Source organism: Myxocyprinus asiaticus, chromosome 15 (genome assembly GCF_019703515.2).
Source record: "Myxocyprinus asiaticus isolate MX2 ecotype Aquarium Trade chromosome 15, UBuf_Myxa_2, whole genome shotgun sequence".
Lineage (NCBI taxonomy): Eukaryota > Metazoa > Chordata > Actinopteri > Cypriniformes > Catostomidae > Myxocyprinus > Myxocyprinus asiaticus.
The window spans coordinates 30856714-30880902 of NC_059358.1; the positions used below are offsets into that span (position 1 = coordinate 30856714).

Below are 24189 nucleotides of genomic sequence, written 5' to 3' on the forward strand. Positions count from 1 at the left end.
TACAGTGAAGACAGCACCTTACAAATGTAAGTTGAATGCATTATCATCACCCCATGCTGTGTGAATATGTGAATATGTTATTTGAGATACAAGTGTTGAACTGAGGATGGCTAACATGCTATAGCTAGTGGCAACAGATCACGTGCATTTGAAACATCACTTCTGTCAGCTGTTAAACGGCGAATGCTTCCGTGTAGTAAAAAATCTGTTCAGGGTTCCATTTGGGATTTTGAAAATTCATACACTACATGTCTGAGTGCATAGTATATTGAAAGCGAATAGTGTATAGTGCATCATTTGAGACACAGCTTCTCTTTAAAGATTTTCCAAAATCCATTAAAAAAAAAAAATAAAAAATTTGGATTTTAAGGACCCTATTTTAAGAGTGCTAGCGCTAAGCACAGCACTATGCCATAAGTCACAAGCACAAAGTCAATTGGCATGGCCATGAAGTTTTGGTGTTTTCATGCAAACATGCGCTAAGTTTAGGTGCAAGTGGGTTTGGCGAAATTGTATGCACAATGCGCTAATTGGCTGGATCAATTCTTCTCTGGTTATTGCAGGTCTGCAACATATTATACAGCCCATTCCCTCAAGCACCAGCGATATTAACAAAGACAGCACATTCATAAGAATTTGGTGGTGTAAATGGACTGTATGCTATGAACTAGAATAATAGAAATATGGACACGCTCCTTTTATATGCTTAGAAAATGTTATTCTTGTCAGGACTTGGATGTACACTCCAATAATTATAGGGAATCTAAGTATTATTAATCATTTTCATCTACTGACAAACAAATCATGGTTAGTATCAATAGTGATTGTACTGGCACTTTACTTCTACTTCTAAACATAATATTAAGAAATAAACAATGACTTAAAGATAGTTTAACACAAAACTCGTACATTTTTGTTTCATAAGACGGCTACAACTCTGATCGTCAGAAGCATAATTTGATGTTCCACTACACAGTATTTCCAGAGTTTGTACATGAACTCCAAACTGCAAATGCAGGAACTGAGTTTGGACTTCGCAGTGAAAATAGAACAGCTTTTAAAATGTCTGAGTGCAATGTCCTATTTCTCACAAAAATAGTTAATTGCGCTTTGCGCCACTTCATTTGCATCAGGGGTGTCCAAAGTCCGGCCTTTGGGCCATCTGTGGCCCTCCGACTGATCCAATGCGGCCCACGAGAGACTTTAGAAATAGAACAGAATTAGGCCTGCTATGGAGAAATGTATAGTTTCCACTAGTGCATTCTGTGTTGTCACCAGCTTCATCCAATGGCAGAGTTCAACAGGAGTTTGGAATACTCCTTATTTCCAAGGATGAAGTGCCCCACAGAAAGAATTATACATTTATTAAAGGATTGACATCAGGTTAGATTATTTACTCATGTACACGTTCTTGTTAAAATGTCCCGATATCTCATCATACAGCTGAGTAGAGCTGTGCGAGTTTATTGAGCACGCACAGAGACGCGTTAACCGAGCATGCTCTTCCAGAACGTCCTCTGCAGCATTGGGAAATATACTGTAATTAATTGGTTTGTTTTGATATTTTGTTGAAACAAGGAAAATGATTCACAGGCTTCTCAACATCATTTGAGTGAGGATACTGTACTGTAGATCAGTGTTTCTCAACTGGTGGGTCGCAGGTCTATTTGGACTGAGTCACTGACAGCAGGGAGAATGCCATGGTTCTCCCATTGAAGATTTTTAGGCCGATTGATAGCCCATTTAGGACTGCCGAGGCAAATTTAATTCAAATCTCGCATACAGCTAAAAGCTTCTCATCTGCACTGCGATATTTTCACAGTGCGATTAAAGCTTTTGCACGAGTGTAACGGAACCAGCTCGCACTAATGTTCTGCTCTGCTCTCTGGCACGCGTGCGCAACAACCCTGCTTCCATCGATATTGCGGCGCGCAGACCTCAAAACTGATGTAACCCATTTAAATTCTAGTGAGACTTTTCTAGTTTAAAGTGTTACGGAGGAAGTCAAGTCAAACCTCTCAAACAGTAGGCAGCCGTGACTTGGCAAATAGCACCGAGGAGGAAAAGAGCAACACTGTGCTATACGCTAAAAAACAAAACAAAAATCATTAGACATCATCACCTTTACAAAATTGTTTCATAATTTTACATGAATAAAAGTAAATGTAAGCGCAGTGTAGTTCTAGCGGGAAGACTAGCAGCTGTACATCATCGCACCTTTAGCTAGGTAACTCCTAGCCAATCACATGTAAGCCATTGCTTTATAATTTTGCTCACATTCTATCACATTGCTGTTTCAGTTGTGCTAACACGGCAAAGATATATCAAACAACTCTTCCCTCGTCGGAGGGTTTTCATAATCAAATGTTGTTTTCTTTCAAGGAAGGGATTACATGCACCGTACCCTTATCGTATGGCTTTACGCCACGTTGTTCACCTTTCGGCAAAGATATCTCAAACAACTCTTCCCTCGTCGGAGGGTTTTCATAATCAAATGTTGTTTATCTTTCAACAAAGATACTGCACAACAACGCTGGCCTTACGTAGGGCCTCATACCACGTTGTTTGTCTTTGGCAAAGATTCTGCACAACCGGGGGCTCCTCAACGGAGAGTCCAAACTCGCACTCAAGGACAAGGATAAAATTAAACTAAAAAAAAAAACAAACACACAGGACAAGAACAAAATCAAGAAAAGAAAAAAAACCACGGCTTTTCCTATTGCAAAGGTGTTGCACAACCATGCCAGAGATATCACGCACCATGTCAAATCTAGGTGTTTTTTTTTCCTCTTCTCCAGAATGAACACCTAACACAAGACCTGGTTTGTACCTGACTGGATCTTCTCTTTTGGGGGTAATATTCTGCTTTCTCTCTCTTTTGGAGTAAGCTCCTCGCCCCTGTCTACCATCTCCGGCAGGATATGACGGTTCCGAGTACAACTTCTTCAGGCCGCCAGACGGGGGTTATGCCAAAGAGAGACATTACATTTTCTGTTTTATATTCATCAAATAAATGTCATCTTGAATTCCACTCAAGTCTGCAAGTCTTCCTGATAGAAATGTAAGCGCAGTGTAGTTTTAGCGGGAAGACTAGCGGCTGTACATCATCGCACCATTAGCTAGGTAACTCCTAGCCAATCACATGTAAGCCATTGCTTTATAAGTCTGCTCACATTCTATCACATTGCTGTTTCAGTGTGCTAATACTGTGCACCACCCAACCATCACCAGTCGAGTCCCGTCCTGCACTGGGGTAGGCTCTTCGCTCCTGCCTCCTATCTCCGGCAGGATATGACGGTTCTGAGTACAACATCTTCGGACTGCCAGATGGGGCTTACGCCAAAGAGAGACATATTAAATAATCTATAGGTAGAATCTATTAGACCTCATTTTTATTTCAACAGTGGCAGTTGTAGTTAAAGTTTCAAAATGTGTTTTGGCTAGTATTTATTTCATAAACACTATAACTTTTTATTATTATTATTACTATTAGACTAGCTACATTAACATAACCATGTTAATGAGGAGCCTTTCCTCCTGTGTAATATGTATGTTCTGTTTGAATGATGTTTGAAATTAGGAAACAAACAGGAAAATAATGGGCTCATATAAATAAATATGCTCTTCAATTTTTGAAAGGGGGGAGAGAAAACTTCCTGCAGCTTTTGTTGTTGATATCAACAACAAAAATCATGTCACTTGATGCATGCCCTTGTACTTGAAAACCATGAACATACTATGCAAGATGAGAGAGTTTAAAACATGTGCACATGCACGTCTACAAAATAAAATGGTGCAATCATTTTGATCAAATTAAAATCTTATTTTTAATGTAAGTAATAACAGAACAGAAGTTATAATTGAATACAGAAGCTATAAAGAGTAATTCATTGAAAAATAAAGAGTAATTCCTTGCATCTCTACATAAAGTGATAAAATGTAATCTGATTCTGATTATTGTGAAGAGTCACACCCAACACTCAGTAGCAGATCTATATGTTCTTTGCAGTGCCACGGAATGAATGTCAAAAAAATAAAAATGTGAATAAATGGGTATAATATTTTGTATAAGATGCATTACTGTTCCATTATAAGAGTTCTTTGTGAGTGAAATACCCTGTTCTTTATTTACATGTAGGGCCTACACAAGCATACCATAGAGCACAAATTATGATTAAAACTTGCATAATATTAAGCGTACAATAGAATGATTTTGCATAGTGGCAATCTAATAGCGTCTAGACATTTTTTTTAAAATTATTACACTTTTTTTTAAAAGGCCAATGAGAATTGGCGAGTGGAATTTGCATGCCACTCCCACAGACATACGGGTATAAAAGGAGCTGGTATGCAACCACTCATTCAGATTTCCTCTTCAGAGCCGAGCGGTTCTATTCATTGAGCTGAATTCATCCACCGAGTTCATTCAACTCTCTCTGCTGGATCTTACGGCACATTTCAGTGGCTTCTCCCCCTCTGCAACTGAGGTTTGCAGAGAACACCCCTGGGCACTTCGGCAGAACATTTAAAAGAGTATATTCTAAAAGAGTATATTTTCTTTCTGAAGACCATTCCTTTGGGAATAGTCGCCCAGTCCCAGGCTGACGCGGAAATGACGGACATGCTTTCTCAGGTGGCCGTGAGTGTCGGGCTAGAGTGGAACCCTCGCGGCTCGATGACTGGTTCCTGGGCCCCTGTTCCTTTCTTCCCGGAAGTGCATGAGGAGCTGACAAGATCATGGGAGGCACCTTTTACTGCCCGGTCCCGATCTTTCAGCTCCCCCACTCTCGCTACCCTCGATGGCGGAGTGGCAGGGGTACTCGGTGATCCCCCAGGTGGATAAGGCCCTCGTGGTGCACTTATGTCCGCAAAGCACCGCCACCTGGCACAGACGCACGAAACTCCTGTCCAGGGCCTGTAGGGTTACGTCGTCCCTGATGGCTAAGGCCTACAGTGCCGTTGGACAAGCCGCCTCCGCCCTGCGTACCATGGCAAGGTCACGGCGCGGTCTCTCGGGCAGATGATGTCCGCCCTCGTGGTCCAGGAGCGCCACCTTTGGCTCAACTTGGTTGAGATGCGAGAGGCTGACAAGGCACAGTTCCTTGATGCCCCCATCTCCCAGGTTGGCCTATTCGTCGACACCGTCGAGGACTTTGCCCAGTAGTTCTCAGTGGTGAAGCAGCAGACGGAGGCCATATGTCACATCTTGCCCCGGCGGGGAGCATGACCCCGCACCCCGTCTGCTCATCGCCAAGGGCATCCTCCTGCTGCAACGACATCGGCTCCGCCACAGCCCGCTCCCATGGCCCGGCCCAGCGCAGGAAGCCAACATCACCCGTCTCATGGCCGGCCGCTAAGAACCTGAGGAAGGCTTCGAAGCGCCCCTGAGACGGGCGACTCAGGGGCAAGGAGACATGCTACACTGGAGCTGGAAAGCAGACCACTCCATCCCTCGGTGGAGGGTCGGGAGGAGAATCTTTTGTTTAGTTTTCATTTAATTGCACCGCATGCCCAAGAGGCTGCGGTTCCCAAAAGTTCAACAAAAGAGCAGTTTCCTTGTTCCCTGGGTCACATGTCCAGTGTGTACGGCCATTGTCATGACCACCGTCCACCAGCTGTGGCACAAACACCCCCACACGAGGTTGGGTCCGGTGGACTATGGGGACGAGACTCCTCCTCCTCCCCCTTCAGCCAATCTTATGGTGGGTGGCAGGAGCCAGGTAAGTGCTTCGATGTCCCTGGACTCAGCATGGCCACGAGGCTTAGATCCCCTCGACTTGGCACCTCGAGCTCTGCCCCGCCGCGAGGCCCCACCCGCCGGTACATCCGACATGATCATTCCCTTGGTCCCCCTCACCCGGAGTTTGGCCGCGTGGCTCGCGCTTTCCAACCCTTCGCGATGGCTGGTCCGGGCCGTCCAACTCGGCTACGCGATTCAGTTCGCCAGGCGCCCGCCCAGGTTCAGTGCCATCCACTTCACTTCTGCGCAAGGGCGCGATAGAGCCTGTCCCTCCAGCCGATATGAAGAAAGAGTTCTACAGCCCTTACTTCATCGTAGCAAAGAAAGGCGGTGGGTTGCGACCAATCCTGGACCTACGAGTACTGAACCGGGCTTTGCACAGACTCCCGTTCAAGATGCTGATGCAAAAGCACATTCTAGCAAGCGTCTGGCATTAAGATTGGTTCGCAGCAGTAGACCTGAAGGATGTGTACTTCCACGTCTCGGTCTTACCTCAACACAAACCCTTCCTGCGGTTTGCCTTCGAAGGCCAGGCATACCAGTACAAGGTCCTCCCCTTCGGCCTGTCCCTGTCCCCTCGCGTCTTCACGAAGGTCGCAGAATCAGCCCTTGCCCCGCTAAGGGAAGTGGGCATCCGCATCCTCAACTATTTCGATGACTGGCTGATCCTAGCTCACTCTCGAGAGTTACTGTGCGCACACAGGGACCACGTGCTTTGGCACCTCAGCCGACTGGGGCTTCGGGTCAACTGGGAAAAGAGCAAGCTCTCCCCGGTTCAGAGCATCTCTTTTCTTGGTTTGAAGTTGGACTCAGTCTCTGACAGCGTGCCCTACGAACGAGCGTGCACAGTTGGTGCTGAACTGTCTGAAGGCGTTCAGATGGAGAACAGTGGTTCCACTGAAACACTTTCAGAGGCTCCTGGGGCGTATGGCAACTTCAGCGGTGGCCACACTGCTCGGGTTGATGCATATGAGACTGCTTCAGCACTGGCTTCGGACTTGAGTCCCGAGATGGGCATGGCACCGCGGGACACATCGTGTGACCATCACGCCGGTCTGTCGCTGCCTCTTCAGCCCTTGGACCGACCTGGCATTTCAATGGGCAGGGGTTCCCCTAGAGCAGGTCTCCAGGCATGTCATGGTTACAACTGATGCCTCCAAGACGGGCTGGGGCACCGTATGCAACGGACATACAGCCGCCGGCTCATGGACTGGCCCGCAGCTGCATTGGCACATCAACTGCCAAGAGTTGTTGACAGTACTGCTCACCCTGTGGAGGTTTTGGCCGTTGATCCAGGGCAAGCACGTGTTGGTCCAGACAGACAACACGGCGACGGTAGCATGCATCAACCGCCAAGGCAGTCTACGCTCCCACTGCATGTCACAACTCGCCCGCTGTCTCCTCCTCTGGAGTCAGCAGTGCCTCAAGTCGCTGTGAGCCACTCACATCCCAGGCAACCTCAACACCGTAGTGGATGCGCTGTCACATCAGGTTACCCTCAGGGGAGAGTGGAGACTCCACCCTCAGGTGGTCCAGCTGATTTGGAGTCAATTTGGTCAAGCACAGGTATCCTCCCACTGCCCACTTTGGTACGCCCTGACCGAGGCACCTCTCAGTATAGACGCGTTGGCACACAGCTGGTCCCCCAGTGAGCCGACTTGCACAGACCCTGTGCAAGGGCAGGGAGCACGGGGAGCAAGTCATCCTAGTAAGCACCCTACTGGCCCACCCAGACATGGTTCTCGGATCTCACGCTCCTCATGACAGCCCCCCCGGCGAATTCCCCTGAGGAAGGACCTTCTTTCTCAGGGACGGGGCACCATCTGGAATCTCCACGTCTGGCCCTTGGATGGGACGCGGAGGACTTAAGTGGCCTACCGCTCGCGGTGGTAGACACAATCACTCAGGCTAGGGCTCCCTCTACGAGGTGCCTGTATGCCTTGAAGTGGCGTCTGTTCGCTAAGTGGTGTTCTTCCCGATGCAAAGACCCCCAGAGATGCGCAGTCAGATCAGTGCTTTCCTTCCTGCAGGAGAGGTTGGAGGGATGGCTGTCCCCCTCCACCTTGAAGGTGTATTTAGCCGCTATTTCGGCTCATCACGATGCGGTAGATGGTAAGTACTTGGGGAAGCACGACTTGATCATCAGGTTCCTGAGAGGCGCTAGGAGGTTGAACCCCTCTAGACTGCGCCTCGTCCCCCCGTGGGATCTCTCTGTAGTCCTTCGGGGTCTACGGGGAGCTCCCTTTGAGCCCTTGGAGTCAGCTGAGCTTAAGGCACTCTCTTTGAAGACTGCCCTCCTGACTGCACTCACTTCCATCAAGAGGATAGGGGACCTGAAAGCGTTCTCTGTTAGCGAATCATGCCTAGAGTTCAGTCCAGGTTACTCTCACGTGATCCTGAGACCCCGACTGGGCTATGTACCATGGGATCTCTCCACATGACATACTCCCGACAAGGCTTAGTAAAGACCATGTGATGTATTTCCACTCAAAATACCCCCCCCCCCCCTTTTTGGGCGGAGTGTGGTCTCTGCGGTGTCTTCTCCTTGGGAGTGACATCCCCCCGACGTAGACACTTTGGGCTCCCAGTCAGTTAACAAATTCCACTCTTTTTGGGGAGAAAAGAGAAGGAAAAGAAGCCTCGGCTGGGCTAGCCTGTCCACCTATTTGTTGGGTAGTCGACTTGTTCCTGAAGGACTGTTCGATGCTCATAAAGAACGTTGGGGGAGGTTACGTGATGGCCTGGTGTGCTGGCTATGAGGCACACAGCAGTCTGCCCGTCACACACCGCCACTTCACGTAACACAGTTCAGTTAGTTGTGGTGTTTTGCATAGGGACCCCTAGTGTCACTACATCAACACAACATAGAGTGAGTGACAGATAGGGAACGTCATGGTTACTTTCGTAACCTCCGTTCCCTGATGGAGGGAACAAGACGTTGTGTCCCTCTTGCCACAATGCTGAACTACCTGCTGAAATGGCCGGGACCTTATCTCAGCTCCTCAGCACAAAACCTGAATGAGTGGTTGTACACCAGCTCCTTTTATACCCGTATGTCCGGGGGAGTGGCATGCAAATTCCACTCGCCAATTCTCATTGGCCTTTTAAATAAAGATCAGAGGTGTTTGGGGCTCCCAAGAGTGACCCCTAGTGTCACTACATCGACACAACATCTTGTTCCCTCCATCAGGGAACGGAGGTTACGAAAGTAACCATGACATTGCTTGTAGCGCTTTCCGCACTCACAAAAATAGTATCCTAAAAGTTTAGATAAAAAAATAAAAATAAATAAACAGATTTCCAATGTGGTCTCAGACTTTTTGGACCCCACCATATGTTCTTTTTAATCACATTGGTAAGAAAACATCTACTAAGAAGTATGTGTAAATGTAAATGTACTTAAGCAGTTACATTACATACTGTATGTAAAAGTGCATAAATACAGTATATCACACCATTCTAATGTAATGTTTTGATTTTGTGTATTTGTATATACACATGGATGGCCCCAAACACATTCACAAACAACCTGTTGACAAAGGGAAGCTGACACCCTCAAGCATAAACATACGAGTAAACTCAAATACACTTCAAATGCCCATATGTAGTCACTCATGTAAACATACACAAACAAACCAGGCTGAGAAATGCACCATCATGAATGCGGTTCACTGACCCCAATAATTGCCATTCACAAATGGGTTGTTCCTGCGTTAACACTGGCAAATTTATTCTCCCCATGCATATGAGGAGAAAGGTCAGGCATGTTAGTAGGATGCTAAGAACTTCCTCTGCCTGGGGATGAAGTTGCAGGCCGGTGGGGAAGTCTTAAGAGGACCGGAAACCCTCCCCGAGAGGTCACCCGCATTTCACAGCCCACTGCGAGAGGGCAGGGCTCACATGCTTAAGCGTCCAAAAAAATGGCCTGGCAGGATGTTGCAGATCATAAAACGAATTTCAACAACCCCCCTGCTGCCCCAAAAGAAGACATTTTGATGCTTTATTGCCAATTAATATTGCAGATTGGAAAATGTTTGGGGCCTTAGCTTAAGATTTATTGTATTAATAAATTAAAAAATAATTTAAGCAATTTAAGTCCTTGCAATGTGGTTTTGGTTGCTCTGATGTATACAGTAGGTATTTGGTATAGGATAAAAGGTTGTAGTGACACAGCACTGGTAGTTACCTTATGAATGCAGTATAATGTGAATAAGATATATCACTACGAATAATCACAATAAAGTGTACAAGGGACATAATGCTTTTAAATGTTCAGTAGGCTTGGTAGGTTTAAGGAATAAGGTAAATGGCATTACCCAGGGATGTTTTCAAACTTTACAGACCCCCATCCAGACTCCCAGCAAAACCACGGATACCCAATATAAAATGCTAGATTTTCTTGGTTACACATAATATAATAATAATTAATATAATAATTGTCATTAATAACAATAAATGGACCACATTTAGAAATAAAATCTCAAATATACAGATTTTAAAAATTGTCCATGGACCCCTGCTGTTTTATAGACTATATAATGTTTGGATGTTTATGTAGTGTATTGTAGTCATAATAGCAATGCGTAGCTCTATAGTGCTCTTATTTTAGAGTGATCTGTACTTGGTAGTTATTTTAGAATGTGTTTTATGGTGTAGTACAGTATATGCAATGTTTTGGTAATTTGTTCTGTACCTCTAAGGATGTAGTTCTGGTAGTTTTGGTCAGCCTCGGCTCCCACTTTAATAAGACACGTGAGCCCCTCAGCCATCACAAACTCATGTACAAGATCTTTATCATCCTGTAGGGGAAACACAGAAAGCAGAAACTCAATCCAAGCACAGCCATAATACTGCACAAGTATAAATGTCAAATCCAGAAGAGACACAACATCTATACAGACACAGCACGTGTTGTGTGTCCTGCACAGAAACATAATGATCCTGGAAAATAACTTTTAAAATCTGTTTTATTGATTAAAACGTGCACTCAGTAATTTTTTCCTTATTTAAAAAAAATAAATAAACAAAATTATTTGAAAGAAATGAATTGTAATTTTGAAACATATGTAAAAAATTATAAGCACTAATTAGAGATAAAGACTCCAGTCATATCAGTAACCTTACTAAAGTTGTTTTATTCTACATGGAAATGGTCTCCACATGGGGGTTGCCATGTTAGAATCACATGACCAGCTGAATACTACTCACTTAATCTCAGTAACCATCCTGTTATAAGTAAACTTAGCTGGAAAACCTTTGTTCCCTATCTGTTACTCACTCAACGTTAGTGTCGATGTAGTGACACTAGGGGTCACTCTTGGGAGCCCGAGACACCTCTGGTCTTTGATAAAAGGCCAATGAACATTGGCGAGTGGTATTTGCATGTCACTCCCCCCGGACATACGGGTATAAAAGGAGCTGGTATGCAACCACTCATTCAGATTTTCTCTTCGGAGCCGAACGGTCATGCTCATTGAGCTGAATAGCACTGTTCATTCACCTCTGCTGGATCTGACGGCACATTTCAGCGGCTTCTCCCTCCTCTGCACTGGTGCACTGCAGAGAATGCCCCTGGGTGCTTCGGCAGAAAAACTAGAGAGTATATTTTCTGAAAGAGCGCACACACGGAACGTCTTTTTAAGGATGCCTTTCCGATCGTGTGTTATTCCTAGTTGCGGTCGTTTTCTTTCAACTTCGGATGGTCATGATCGCTGTCTTTCGTGTCTGGGCGCGACCCACACGGAGGCAGCGTTTGTGAATGGTTCATGTTCTCACTGCAAGAACATGACCATGGCAACACTGCGGTCACGGCTTGCTTTCATAAGAAAGCAAGCCACCCCAGCGGCTGCCCGCCTCGGTCCTCCTACCTACGGGTATGAGGTCAGCGCGGCTAGCACTGGGGGCGATTTGGGGACCTCAATGGGATCGCCTCCGCCGGGTATCCCCCCGCGGACCTCCCATTCCCCAGCACGCTCGTCTGCCCCAATCGGGCTTCCGGATGAGTTCGCCGGCTCGTCGCACGGTGAGTCTGGCTTCTTGTTTGGGGCCCGTCTCACAGCCGGCGGCTTAAGAACCCACGGAGGTCCTCGAAGCGCCCCTGAGACGGGCTACCCAGGGACGAGGGAACCCACTCACGTGGAGCTGGTAGAAAGACCACTCCATCCCCCGGTGGAGGGCCGGGTGGAAAATCTTATGTTACCTTTTTGTTTGATTTCGCCGCACGCCCAAGTGGCTGTGGTACCCAACAGTTCAGCAAAAGAGCGGCTTCCTTCCTCCCTGGGTCACATACCCGGTGTGTACGGTCGTCACCACGACTACCGTCCACGGGCTTTTTCTTGCAGGATTGGCGCTCCAGAGGTGCCCTTTCCGCCCCTGAGCGCCCAGCTGTGGCACACAGCCGCCCCCGATGTGGCAGTCTCCACGGGTTACGAGGACAGGCCTCTTCCTCCCCCGTCTCAGGCTGTTCCGGGGGTGGTCACAAGGAGCCAGGTAAGTGCTTCGATGTCCCTAGACTCAGCATGGCCACGACATGCTGTGGCACCTCACGCTCCACCCTGCTGCGAGGCCCCACCTGTCGGTATGTCCGATGACGTTGTCCCCTTGGTTCCCCTCACGCGGAATTTGGACGCATGGCTTGCGCTTTCCAATCCATCGCAGTGGCTGGTCCGGACCGTCCAACTCGGCTATGTGATTCAGTTCAGCGGTATTCACTTCACCTTGGTCAAGGGCGAAAACACTGTCACCCTGCGCGCAGAGATCGCTACCCTCCTATGGAAGGGGAGGACCTGTCCCTCCAGCCGAGATGAAGAAAGGGTTTTACAGCCCCTACTTCATCGTACCAAAAAAGGCAGTGGGTTGCGGCCAATCTTGGACCTGCGAGTACTGAACCAGGCTTTACACAGACTCCCGTTCAAGATGCTGATGCAAAGACGCATTCTAGCAAGCGTCCGGCATCAAGATTGGTTCGCGGCGGTAGACCTGAAGGATGCGTACTTTCACGTCTCGATCCTTCCACGACACAGACCCTTCCTGCAGACATGGAATCTCCATGTCTGGTCCCGGATGGGACGCGGAAGACCTAAGTGGCCTACCACCCACGGAGGTAGACATGATCACTCAGGCTAGGGCCCCCTCTACGAGGTGCCTGTATGCCTTTAAGTGGCGTCTATTCGCTAAGTGGTGTTCTTCTCGACATGTAGACCCCCAGAGATGCGCAGTCGGATCAGTGCTTTCCTTCCTGCAGGAGAGGCTGGAAGGGAGGCTGTCCCCTTCCACCTTGAAGGTGTACGTTGCTGCCATAGCAGCACACCACGACGCAGTTGACGGTAAGTCCTTAGGGAAGCACAACCTGATCATCAGGTTCCTAAGAGGCGCCAGGAGGCTGAATCCCTCCAGACCGCGCCTCGTTCCCTCATGGGATCTCTCCGTAGTTCTTCAGGGTCTACAGAGAGCCCCTTTTGAGCCTTTGCAGTCAGCCGAGCTTAAGGCACTCTCCTTGAAGACTGCCCTCCTGACTGCACTCACTTCCATCAAGAGGGTAGGTGACCTGCAAGCGTTCTCTGTCAGCGGAACGTGCCTGGAGTTCGGTCCGGGCTATTCTCACATGATCCTGAGACCCCGACCGGGCTATGTTCCCAAGGTTCCCACCACCCCTTTTAGGGACCAGGTGGTGAACCTGCAAGCGCTGCCCCAGGAGGAGGCAGACCCTGCCCTGTTGTTGCTGTGTCCAGTGCGCGCTTTACGCATCTATTTGGATCGCACACAGAGCTTTAGTGTCTCTGAGCAGCTCTTTGTCTGCTTTGGTGCACAGCGGAAAGGAAGCGCTGTTTCCAAGCAGAGGATCGCCCACTGGCTCATTGACACCATAACCATGGCATATCTCGCCCAAAACATGCCGCCCCCGGTACGGCTACGAGCCCATTCTACCCGTGGTGTAGCAGCTTCTTGGGCCCTGGCCAGAGGTGCCTCTCTAACAGACATTTGCAGAGCAGCGGGCTGGGCAACACCCAACACCTTTGCAAGGTTCTACAACCTCCGGGTGGAACCGATTTCATCCCAGGTAGTGGCACGCAACACAAGCGAATAAGCCTGGGATAGCCGGCCGGGTGTATCGCTTGCATATGGCGCCTTCCACCTCCCTTAGAGCTGAAGACGTGCGCCGTTAATTCCCAGTAGTGTTCAAAAAATGTTGTTCCCTGGTTGACTTCCTCCGAGCCCTGTGGCAGTCGAGTTTTCGGAGAGACTCACTGCCAGCCCAGTACACGCGCTAACTAAGAGCCCTGTTCTGGGGTAGGTGCTCCGCATGTGGTGTTTCCCTGTAAGGCTAAACCCCATGCGATCTATATCTTCCGCTAGTTCGTTTCCCTGCTGGCAAGCTGCGTCTTCCTTGGGCAGAGCCCCTCTGCCCCAGTCTCCATGTTTGTAGTAACTCCTCCCCATTGGGCAGGATCTACCTTGAAGGCTCTCCACATGGTTGGAAAGACCATGTGACGTATTTTTCCACTTAAATATCCCCCCCTCTCTTGGGGCGAGGTGTGGTCTCCGCGGTGTCCTCCCCTTGGGAGGGACACCCCCCGACTAGACCTGGTGGCCCAGTTGGATAATCCCCCTTCTTTTTTAGGGAGTGGAAAAAGAGAAGGGAAAAAGAGGCCACGACTGGGTTAAGCCTGTCTCTATCTTTGGGAAGTCGACTTGTCCCCAAAAAGGGCTGTTCGACACTCATAACTGTGTTGGGGGAGGTTACGTGTCGACCTGGTGTGCTGGCTATGAGGCATACAGCAAGTCTGCCCACCACACACCGCCAGTTCACGTTACACCGTTCAGCCTTGTGGCGTTTTGTATAGAGACCCCTAGTGTCACTACATCGACACCAACGTCGAGTGAGTGACAGATAGAGAACGTCATGGTTACTGGTGTAACCTCCGTTCCCTGATGGAGGGAACGAGACGTTGGTCCCTCCTGCCACAACGCTGAACTACCCGCTGAAATGGCCGGACCTTATATCGGCTCCTCAGCGTACAACCTGAACGAGTGGTTGCATACCAGCTCCTTTTATACCCGTATGTCCGGGGGAGTGGCATGCGAATACCACTCGCCAATTTTCATTGGCCTTTTATCAAAGACCAGAGGTGTCTCGGGCTCCCAAGAGTGACCCCTAGTGTCACTACATCGACACCAACGTCTTGTTCCCAGGGAACGGAGGTTACACCAGTAACCATGACGATTTCTATAATGGCATCCGTTACTAAAATCTATTGTGTTTGAATGATGCTGCATCCAGCCCATAAGTGTCAAGACAACATATAAAAAAAATGACTGAGTGCACCTTTAACTGAGCATACAAGTAGCTTTATACTACTGTGAAAAAAATAATGTAATACATTTCATTTATGGAGCACCTTTTATACAAGTAGCTCAGTGAGCTGTGCAAAGAAGTGGAAGGTTAATTAAAGAATGTAATTATTAAAAATATTATTATTTCATATATATTATTGTTTTATTAAAGTCAAGTGTAATGTGACACATTTCCAAGTGCGACAGGATATTCTGTTAAAAAAATAAATAAATGTAAGGTGAATTTTATCCATCAGGAATTCATTTGATTGTGAAAAGTGGGTGTTCCTAACCAGAATGAAGCCAGAACTGTAAGTACGGTTTCTAAAACAATGCCTATATGGCTTTTTGGCTACTGGAGACCTAATGTAGCCCACACAGACTTAATGCCACATTTCGTTTTCAAAGTTGCGTTTTGATTAATGATTACAGACAAAAAAGTATTTTGAATAACGTGCAGTAGTGAATCTACACTATAAGACCAGAAACATGCATTAAAAAGTAAATAGGGTCCATTTTGATTTCATGTTGACTTAAAACCTAAGTTTATTAACTTCTTTAAAAGCTAAACTGGAAAAGTGTGCAGATACACAGTTTCTTGTTTTGAACCGCTAAAGGGATAGTTCACCGCAAAATGAAAATTCTGTCATCAGTTAATCACTCTCCTTTCGTTCCAAACCCAAAATACATTCGTTCTAGCATGGAACCCAAAAGGAGACGTTAGGCAGAATGTTCAGTCAACATTCACTTCCATTATAAGAAAACAAAATGCAATGAAAGTGAATGGTGACCTATGCTGTCATTCATCATCTTCCTTTTTATTCCATGGAAGAAACAAAGTCATACGCATTGAGAATGCATATGGGTGAGTAAATGATGACAGAGTTTTCATTTTTTGAACTATCCCTTTAAACTTGATTAGTGATACTCCAGATGTCTCTCCCTGAGCACTTACTCATTTTAACATCCACTTGACTTCCTGCCCATGGAAACCCTTTGTGTTTGGGCCTCAGTAAATTCAGGTTGCTAAGCACTGATCGACTGCTTCCCTGCTGTAAAGACCTCATTAAACACACTGTAGAAGAGGTGTGAGGAGCTGTAGGTATCTCTACATGATTTATTGCACATGTTCACACAGGCTTACAGTTTGGGCCACTTTTTAAATTTTCCGATTACAGCATGCATCCTTCCTCCATACAGTGTGTCATTTTGTCAAGTATGCAAGTGAATTGGGTTCCAGCAGTCACTGATGTCCAATATTTCCCCTGCTTTAAGATTCTTGTGGACACACCCAATTGCCTGATCTGAAAATGATTAGGGGTGTTGGGCTTGTGAGATTTATATTGGCACACACAGTCTATAGACACAGTATGCCCATGTCTGCATAGATACACTTTACTGCATTTGCAAAATATACTAAAAATGCATGACAGCATTGAGAATGCAACTCCTGCCACAATTCTTCCAAAGTCCAGCGATCAATTACATGACTGCTCATACACAGTGTTCTCAAGTGATTCATATACAGCATCTTCGATGAAAATTCCGGGAGATTAGGAGGATTATGAGATGGGTTTCAATAACTGGAATAGATTCACTGGAATTCTGTCCAAGACCTGGCTCCGTGTGTGTGTGTGTGTGTGTGTGTGTGTGTGTGTGTGTTACCAACAAGGATAATAAAACCTGAAATCACATTGCAAAAAAAAAAAAAAAAATAAATAAAATAATAATAATAATAATTTTCTCTTGTTTTGTTTACAGTTAAAAATAAAACAAGATACATTTACTTAAAAAGCAAAGTGATATAAGATATTAAGTCTTAATTTCAGAGAAAATGTCAATATAAATATAAATATAAATAATGGTGAGGTTTATGATTTTAATAAATAAACTACTTGCCATTGGGGTAAAATGTTTATATTTCCTACCCTCCTGGTAAAAAGTTTTTTTTTTTTTTTTTTTTTTAAAGGATAAACCTCACTTAAAGGAATAGTTCACTCAAAAATTTAAATTCTCTCATCATTCACTCCTGACATCCCAGATGTGTATCCCAGAATATTTCAGCTCTGTAGGTCCACACAATGCAAGTGAATGGGTGCCAAAACCCCAATAAGCACATAAATGCAGCATAAAAGTAATCCATACGACACCAGTGTTTTAATCCATATCTTTAGAAGTGATATGATAGGTGTAGGTGAGAAACAGATAAATATTTAAGTCTTTTTTTTGTGAGAAATTCTTCTCCCTGCTCAGTAGGGGCTGATATGCATGAAGAATGTGAATCACCAAAACAAAAGTAGAAGAACGTAAAAGTGAAATTTAAAATTAGAGATTGACTGAGCAGGGAGAAGAATTTATAGTAAAAAAGGACTTAAATATTGATCTGTTTCTCACCCAAACCTACCCTTTAGCTTCAGATGACTAGCTTTAACAACTGGAGTCTTAAGGATTACTTCTATGCTGTCTTATGTGATTTTTGGAGCTTCAAAAATTTGGCACCCATTCACTTGAATTGTATGGACCAACAGAGCTGAGGAATTCTTCAAAAAATCTTCATTTGTGTTCTGCAGAAGAAAGACATGCACATCTAGGATGGCATAAGGGTGAGTAAACGATGAGAGATGACATTCCTTCAATATCTTCTGTCATTTTCCTTCCCAAGTACTGTAAATGCATTATATTAAAAGTGTTTTAAAGACTTACAGATATTTTAAATAGAAAACAAGACAACAACTCTTATTATCAAAATGTATTTTTTATTTTATTTTTTGTTCAGGTTTAAGCAACATTTGTGAATAATTAACATTATTAAGTAAATAATGACAGAATTTTTATATTTGGGTGAACTATCCATTTAACAAACATACTAAATAATATCTTAAAGAAAATGTAGGGTTAAGGGACAGAAAATATAATTAGCTAAATACAAATACAACAGAAGTCAATGGAAAGTTCCCGTCATGATAGAAAAACAAACATGTGTGCATGTTTTCACATGCACTATTTGCATAACCTCTGGTGGGTTTAAATTACAGTTGTTGACAGGTGTGAAAGTTTCAGGCCTTTTTGCCATTAAAAAACACTGAAACATTGGTGGAAAGACATTTAATATCTCTCTCTCTCTCTCTCTCTCTCTCTCTCTCTCTTTCATGCATGCACACGCATGCACGCACGCACGCACACACACACTGTACTGTTGTCAGACACGGTTGCTCTAGAGGAAAAACAGTAGCTTCCAGCACAGCTTTAAAATCAATCAATGATGGAGACTCCAGCTTTAGTATTTGGCCATTTTTGCGCAATGAGAAACAGCTGAAACATGCATGCAAACACAATCACACAGACACACACATATGTGCTGCTGATGAAAAAGACATAAGCAGGTGCTGTGTGTTAAAGCTAAGCCAATGTGCGGCAACTTACCTGAAAGATTTGCTTAAGAGAGAAGAGCGCTCTTCGTAACTCACGTCCGGTCGAGTTGTAGAGCTTTTCTGCAAAAACAAACAAACAAACAAAAAAAAAAACAGATTTGAGTGAGATACAGTATAGTTTGACCATCCAATCCTTAAAGATTCCACTCTTAGGTGCAGCAACCGTGGATGGTCATTGGCTGCCTGGAAAGCAAGGTAGCTCCCCTCGGTTTCTGACACAGTCAATGCTAGTACATGTGCTCGTTTCCTTAATATTCCCACTATTTAAGAATTTTATCCACCTCAGTTGTACAGAAACTGATCTGTTGTGATTGATAACAAGTACAGCTTAAAAGTTTAGCTGTGTATATATATATACTGTATATATATCTATATCTATACATATATATTTTTTTTTTTACTGAAAAGTGATTACAGGTTTGGATGCTTTCTCGGACGGTTTCTTAAAAATGCACTTTGGCTATAAGTGCTCAGGTAAAGAGCTGTGCTTCTCTCAGGGTTTACTGTCTAAACTGAAGTTCTTCAGTCTGCCAGTATGTGGCAGCCAGACTGCAGCCTCTGACTCAGCAGCACCCATATGAAATAATGCGTAGGCAGAACCTCTCTCTACTGACAATTCTTCTCTCTCTCTCTCTCTCTTTCTCTCTCTCTCTCGTTTTATCTCTTAATCGATGGCGCTGAGGAACTGTATATTGCAACCACAGGCCAAACCTCACAATGTGCTGCTCTCTCTCTGTCTCTCTGTCTGTCTCTCTCTCTCTCTGAACATGTCCCCAAAGAGAACTCTCATTAACATTCCGACCTCAATATTGGCAGCCTGAGAGCCCAATTTATTCCTGCCTACTGCTGAGTGTGTGTTTGCATATGTCTGACTGTGTTTCAATGCACGTTTTTGTATGTTTACACTATTATGTATGTATAGTGCACATGAGGATCTCCTCACATCTACCCACATTTTATATGTATAAAATTAAAGGTGAAGTGTATAATTTCTGCACAAATAAGGTTAAATTAAAAAATGTCTCATTGTCCCAAACACTGCTCCCTCTTCAATTTGTCAGACAAACGGTCTGTTTCAGTTGCTCTGTAATAATTAAGTTCTGCACATTTCTCTCCAAAGGAAAATACGAAACTGCTAATAGGTTTGGACAGACACAAGGATCCTTCTGGAAGTTCTTAAAGCAGTTAGCTAGTGATTAAATCTGCATTTACTGTGCTCATTTCCAAATTCAATATTTTAATTATTACTTTAGTTATCAAATGAATAATGTGATAACAAATAAAAAACGAGAAATAAAAAGAGAGAGGTAGATGAAGGTATTGGAGTAACTCTACCTTGCAAAGTACTACAGAAATACACCACAATATCCTCCATACAGAAGCACAATATGCACACCCTCTTTATAAACAACCTTAAAGGTTACGTTTTCTGAGGCCTGTGTTTATGTGCCACTACAGCAAGGATTTTTTCTGGTTCGGCTTTTTGATTGGCTGGCACATATTTCCAGAAATTATTTCATACACAGAAACGACATGACTTTTTGTTGGTTTTGACAGGACCACACCACAGTGATTTACCTAAGGCATATGTTTCTGTTGTGGGGCTCAACAAATCATGCTGAGCTAAGAGAAGACCAGCATGAACCAAAGCCAGCCATCGTACTTTTCAACCAATGTGTCAGGACTTTAATCTGTCTTTGCTCAAGTGTAAATCAAAGCCACCTCCAGAGAGAAAGGAACTCTGGCACACCTGGAAGTCTGAAACTCTGATTTGAAAAAACAAATATATATATATATATATATACATATAAACACACATACTGTACATAGCCTGTTTCAAACAACCTGTGAATAACTTTCCAGGCAAGAGAGTCCAAATAAACTTGAAAGGGCTATTATCACTGTAAGAAAATATTTTTGACAATGTCATATTATGTGTCATACATGTTGATATGTAAATGTGCATGGTCATATGTTAATGTGCTATTGGTTTTGATGTCACAATTCTGAATGGCACACACTGAAAAAAATTATGAGTTAGATTTACTTAAAATATATACATAGCATTTTTGTATCACACTTTTAAAGAAAATTCAACTTAAGGTCATTTTAAGTAAACTTAGCTGGAAAACCTTTGTTCCCTATCTGTTACTCACTCAACGTTGGTGTCGATGTAGTGACACTAGGGGTCACTCTTGGGAGCCCGAGACACCACTGGTCTTTGATAAAAGGCCAGTGAACATTGGCGAGTGGTATTTGCATGCCACTCCCCCGGACATACGGGTATAAAAGGAGCTGGTATGCAACCACTCATTCAGATTTTCTCTTCGGAGCCGAACGGTCATGCTCACTGAGCTGAATACTACTGTTCATTCACCTCTGCTGGATCTGATGGCGCATTTCAGCGGCTTCTCCCTCCTCTGCACTGGTGCACTGCAGAGAATGCCCCTGGGCGCTTCGGCAGAAAAACTAGAGAGTATATTTTCTGAAAGAGCATTTTTCCCCTCTAAAAGAGTATATATTTCTCTAAAAGAGCGCACACACAGAACGTCTTTTTAAGACGCGTCTTTTTAAAGATGCTTTTCCGATTGTGTGTTATTCCTGGTTGCGCTCGTTATCTCTCGCCTTCTGACGGTCACGATCACTGTCTTTTGTGTCTGGGCACTGCTCACGCGGAGACAGCGTTCGTGGATGGTCATGTTCTCATTGCGAGAATATGTCCATGGCAACCTTGCGGACGCGGCTCGCCTTCGTAAGAAAGCGAGCCACCCCAGAGGCTCCCGCCTCGGTCCTTTTACCCACGGGTATGAGGCCAGCGCGGCTAGCACTGGGGGCGATTTGGGGACCCCAATGGGACCGCCTCCGCCGGGTATCCCCCCGCAGACCTCCCATTCCCCAGCACGCTTGTCTGCCCCGATCAGGCTTCCGGGTGAGTCCGCCGGCTCGTCTCACGGCGAGTTCGACCTCTTATTCGGAGCCCGCGAAAGTGACGAGCTCTCGAGCGCAGCATCGGAGAGCGGGCTCGTCCAGTCGGAAGCCTCAGCTGGGCTCCTCCCTTTGGGGTCGATTGCCCAATCACAGGCTGACGCGGAGATGACGACATGCTTTCCCGGGCAGCCGCAAGCGTCGGTTAGAGTGGATCTCACTGTTCTTCCCTGAACCCTCACAGCTCGGTGATTGGTTCCTGGGCTCGCGGCGCCGCTCAAAGCCATGCCCCGCCCCCGTTCCTTTCTTCCCGGAAGTGCATGAAGAGCTGACAAGGTCGGGACAAGGTCTTCCCCACCCTCACTACCCTCAATGGTGGGGCGGCCAAGGGCTATTCGGCAATCCCCCAGTGGATAAAGGCGCTTGCGGTGCACCTATGCCTGCAGAGCACCGCCACCTGGCGCGGGTGCCCAAAGCCCCCGTCCAAGGCCTGTAGGTTTACGTCGTCTCTGATGGCTAAGGCTTACGGTGCCGCTGGACAAGCTGCATCCGTTCTGCACGCCATGGCTCTCCTGCAAGTCCGCCAAGGCGCTAAAAGAACTGCACGAGGGTAGTTCCGCCCCGGGATTGATGCAGGAACAGCGCTTGGCAACCGACCTCGCTCTCCGAGCAACGGAGGTCACGGCGCGGTCTCTCGGGCAGACGATGGCCACACTAGTGGTCCAGGAGCGCCACCTTTGGCTCAACCTGATCGAGATGGATGAGGCCGACAAGACATGATTCCTTGCTTCCCCCATTTCCCAGGCGGGCCTATTCGGCGACACTGCATCGGAGAGCGGAGACAGTTTTCGATGGTAGAGCAGTAGATGGATGCTAGCCGGCATATCCTGCCGCGGCACGGCTCAAGATCCCGCACCCGTCTACTCATCGCCAAGGGCGTCCCCCTGCGGTAACTACACCGGCTCCGCCGCAGCCCGCCCCTTTGGCCCGGCCCTGGCGTGGAGCCCACCGCAGGAAGCAGACGCCACCCGTTCCACGGCCGCCCAGAACCCATGAAAGGCTTCAAAGCGCCCTTGAGACGGGCGACCCAGGGACAACGAAACCCTCTGCTCTGGAGCTGGTAAGCAGATCTCCATCTTTTTGTTACCTTCTTGCATTTAATTGCGCTGCAGGCCCAAGTGGCTGCAGTACTCAAGAGCTCAGCAAGAGCGGTTTCCTTGTTCCCTGGGTCACGTATCCGGTGTGTACGGCCGTCATCACGACCACCGTCCACCACTCTATTTGGCAGGTTTGGCGCTCCAGCGGCAGTCTCCCGCCCCTGAGCACCCAGCTGTGGCACAAATCCGCCCCTGATGTGACAGTCTCCATGGGTCACGAGGACAGGCCTCTTCCTCCCCCGTCCCAGGCTGTTCCGGGGGTGGTCACAAGGTGGTCGAGCTCTGCCCTGCCACAAGACCCCACCTGCCGGTACATCCGATGACGTTGTCCCTTTGGTCCCCCTTGCGCGGAACTTGGACGCATGGCTTGCGCTTTCCAATCCGTCGTGAGGGCTGGTCCAGACTGTCCGACTCGGCTGTGCGATTCACTTCGCCGGGCATCCGCCCAGGTTCAGCAGTGTCCACTTCACTTTGGTAAAAGATGAAAATGCTGCAACCCTGCACGGAGATCGCTACCCTCCTACGGAAGGGCACAATAGAACCTGTCCCTCCAGCCGAGATGAAGAAGGGGTTTTTCAGCCCCTACTTCATCGTACCGAAAAAAGGCGGTGGGTTGAGGCCAATCTTGGACATGTGAGTTCTGAATTAGGCTTTACACAGACTCCCGTTCAAGATGCTGACGCAAAAACGCATTCTGGCAAGCGTCCGGTATCAAGATTGGTTCGTGGCGGTAGACCTGAAGGTTGCGTACTTCCACGCCTCGATTCTTCCTCAACACAGACCTTTCCTGCAGTTCGCGTTCGAGGGTCAGGCGTATCAGTATAAAGTCCTCCCTTTTGGCCTGTCCCTGTCTCCTCGCATCTTTACGAAGGTCGCAGAGGCTGCCCTTGCCCCGTTAAGGGAGGTGGGCATTTCGCGCTCTCAACTATCCCGACGACTGGCTAATTCTAGCTCACTCTCGAGACGTATTGTGCGCACACAGGGACCTGGTGCTCTCACACCTCAGCCGACTAGGGCTTCAGGTCAACTGGGAAAAGAGCAAGCTCCCCCTGGTTCAGAGCATCTCTTTTCTCAGTTTGGAGTTGAACTCAGTCTCCTTGATGGCACGCCTTATGAACGAGCGCGCCCAGTCGGTGCTGGCCTGTTTGAAGGTGTTCAAACAAGGAACAGCAGTTCCACTGAAACTTTTTCAGAGGCTCCTGGGGCATACGGCATCCTTGGCAGAGGCCACCCCGCTCGGGTTGATGCATATGAGGCCGCTTCAGCACTGGCTCCAGACTCGAGTCCCGAGATGGCCATGGCACCACGGGACATACCGTGTGGCCATTACGTTGGTCTGTCACCGTCTTTTCAGCCCTTGGACCAAACTCTTGTTCCTATGGGCAGATGTTCCTCTAGAACTGGTCCCCAGGCATGTCGTGGTCATGACAGACGCCTCCAAAACGGGCTGGGGTGCTATTTGCAATGGGCACGCAGCCGCCGGCCTCTAGACGGGTCCGCGACTGCATTGGCACATCAACTGCCTCAAGTTGTTGGCAATTCTGCTCGCCCTGTGGAGGTTTCAGCCGTTGATCCAGGGCAAGCACGTGTTAGTTCAGACTGA

The 24189-nt window shown here is 46.7% G+C and overlaps 1 protein-coding gene across 1 annotated transcript in view; it reads right to left on the minus strand.

The window, feature by feature from the left end:
- Window positions 1–24189, minus strand: part of LOC127452672 (FH1/FH2 domain-containing protein 3-like) — a 198743-nt gene that overhangs the window by 15955 nt on the left and 158599 nt on the right. The window contains exons 4-5 of the mRNA XM_051718298.1: window positions 18497–18564; window positions 10434–10539 (exon numbers count right to left, since the gene is read on the minus strand). Of these exons, the coding sequence (XP_051574258.1) occupies window positions 10434–10539; window positions 18497–18564 (174 nt within the window). The remainder of the gene's footprint in view (window positions 1–10433; window positions 10540–18496; window positions 18565–24189) is intronic.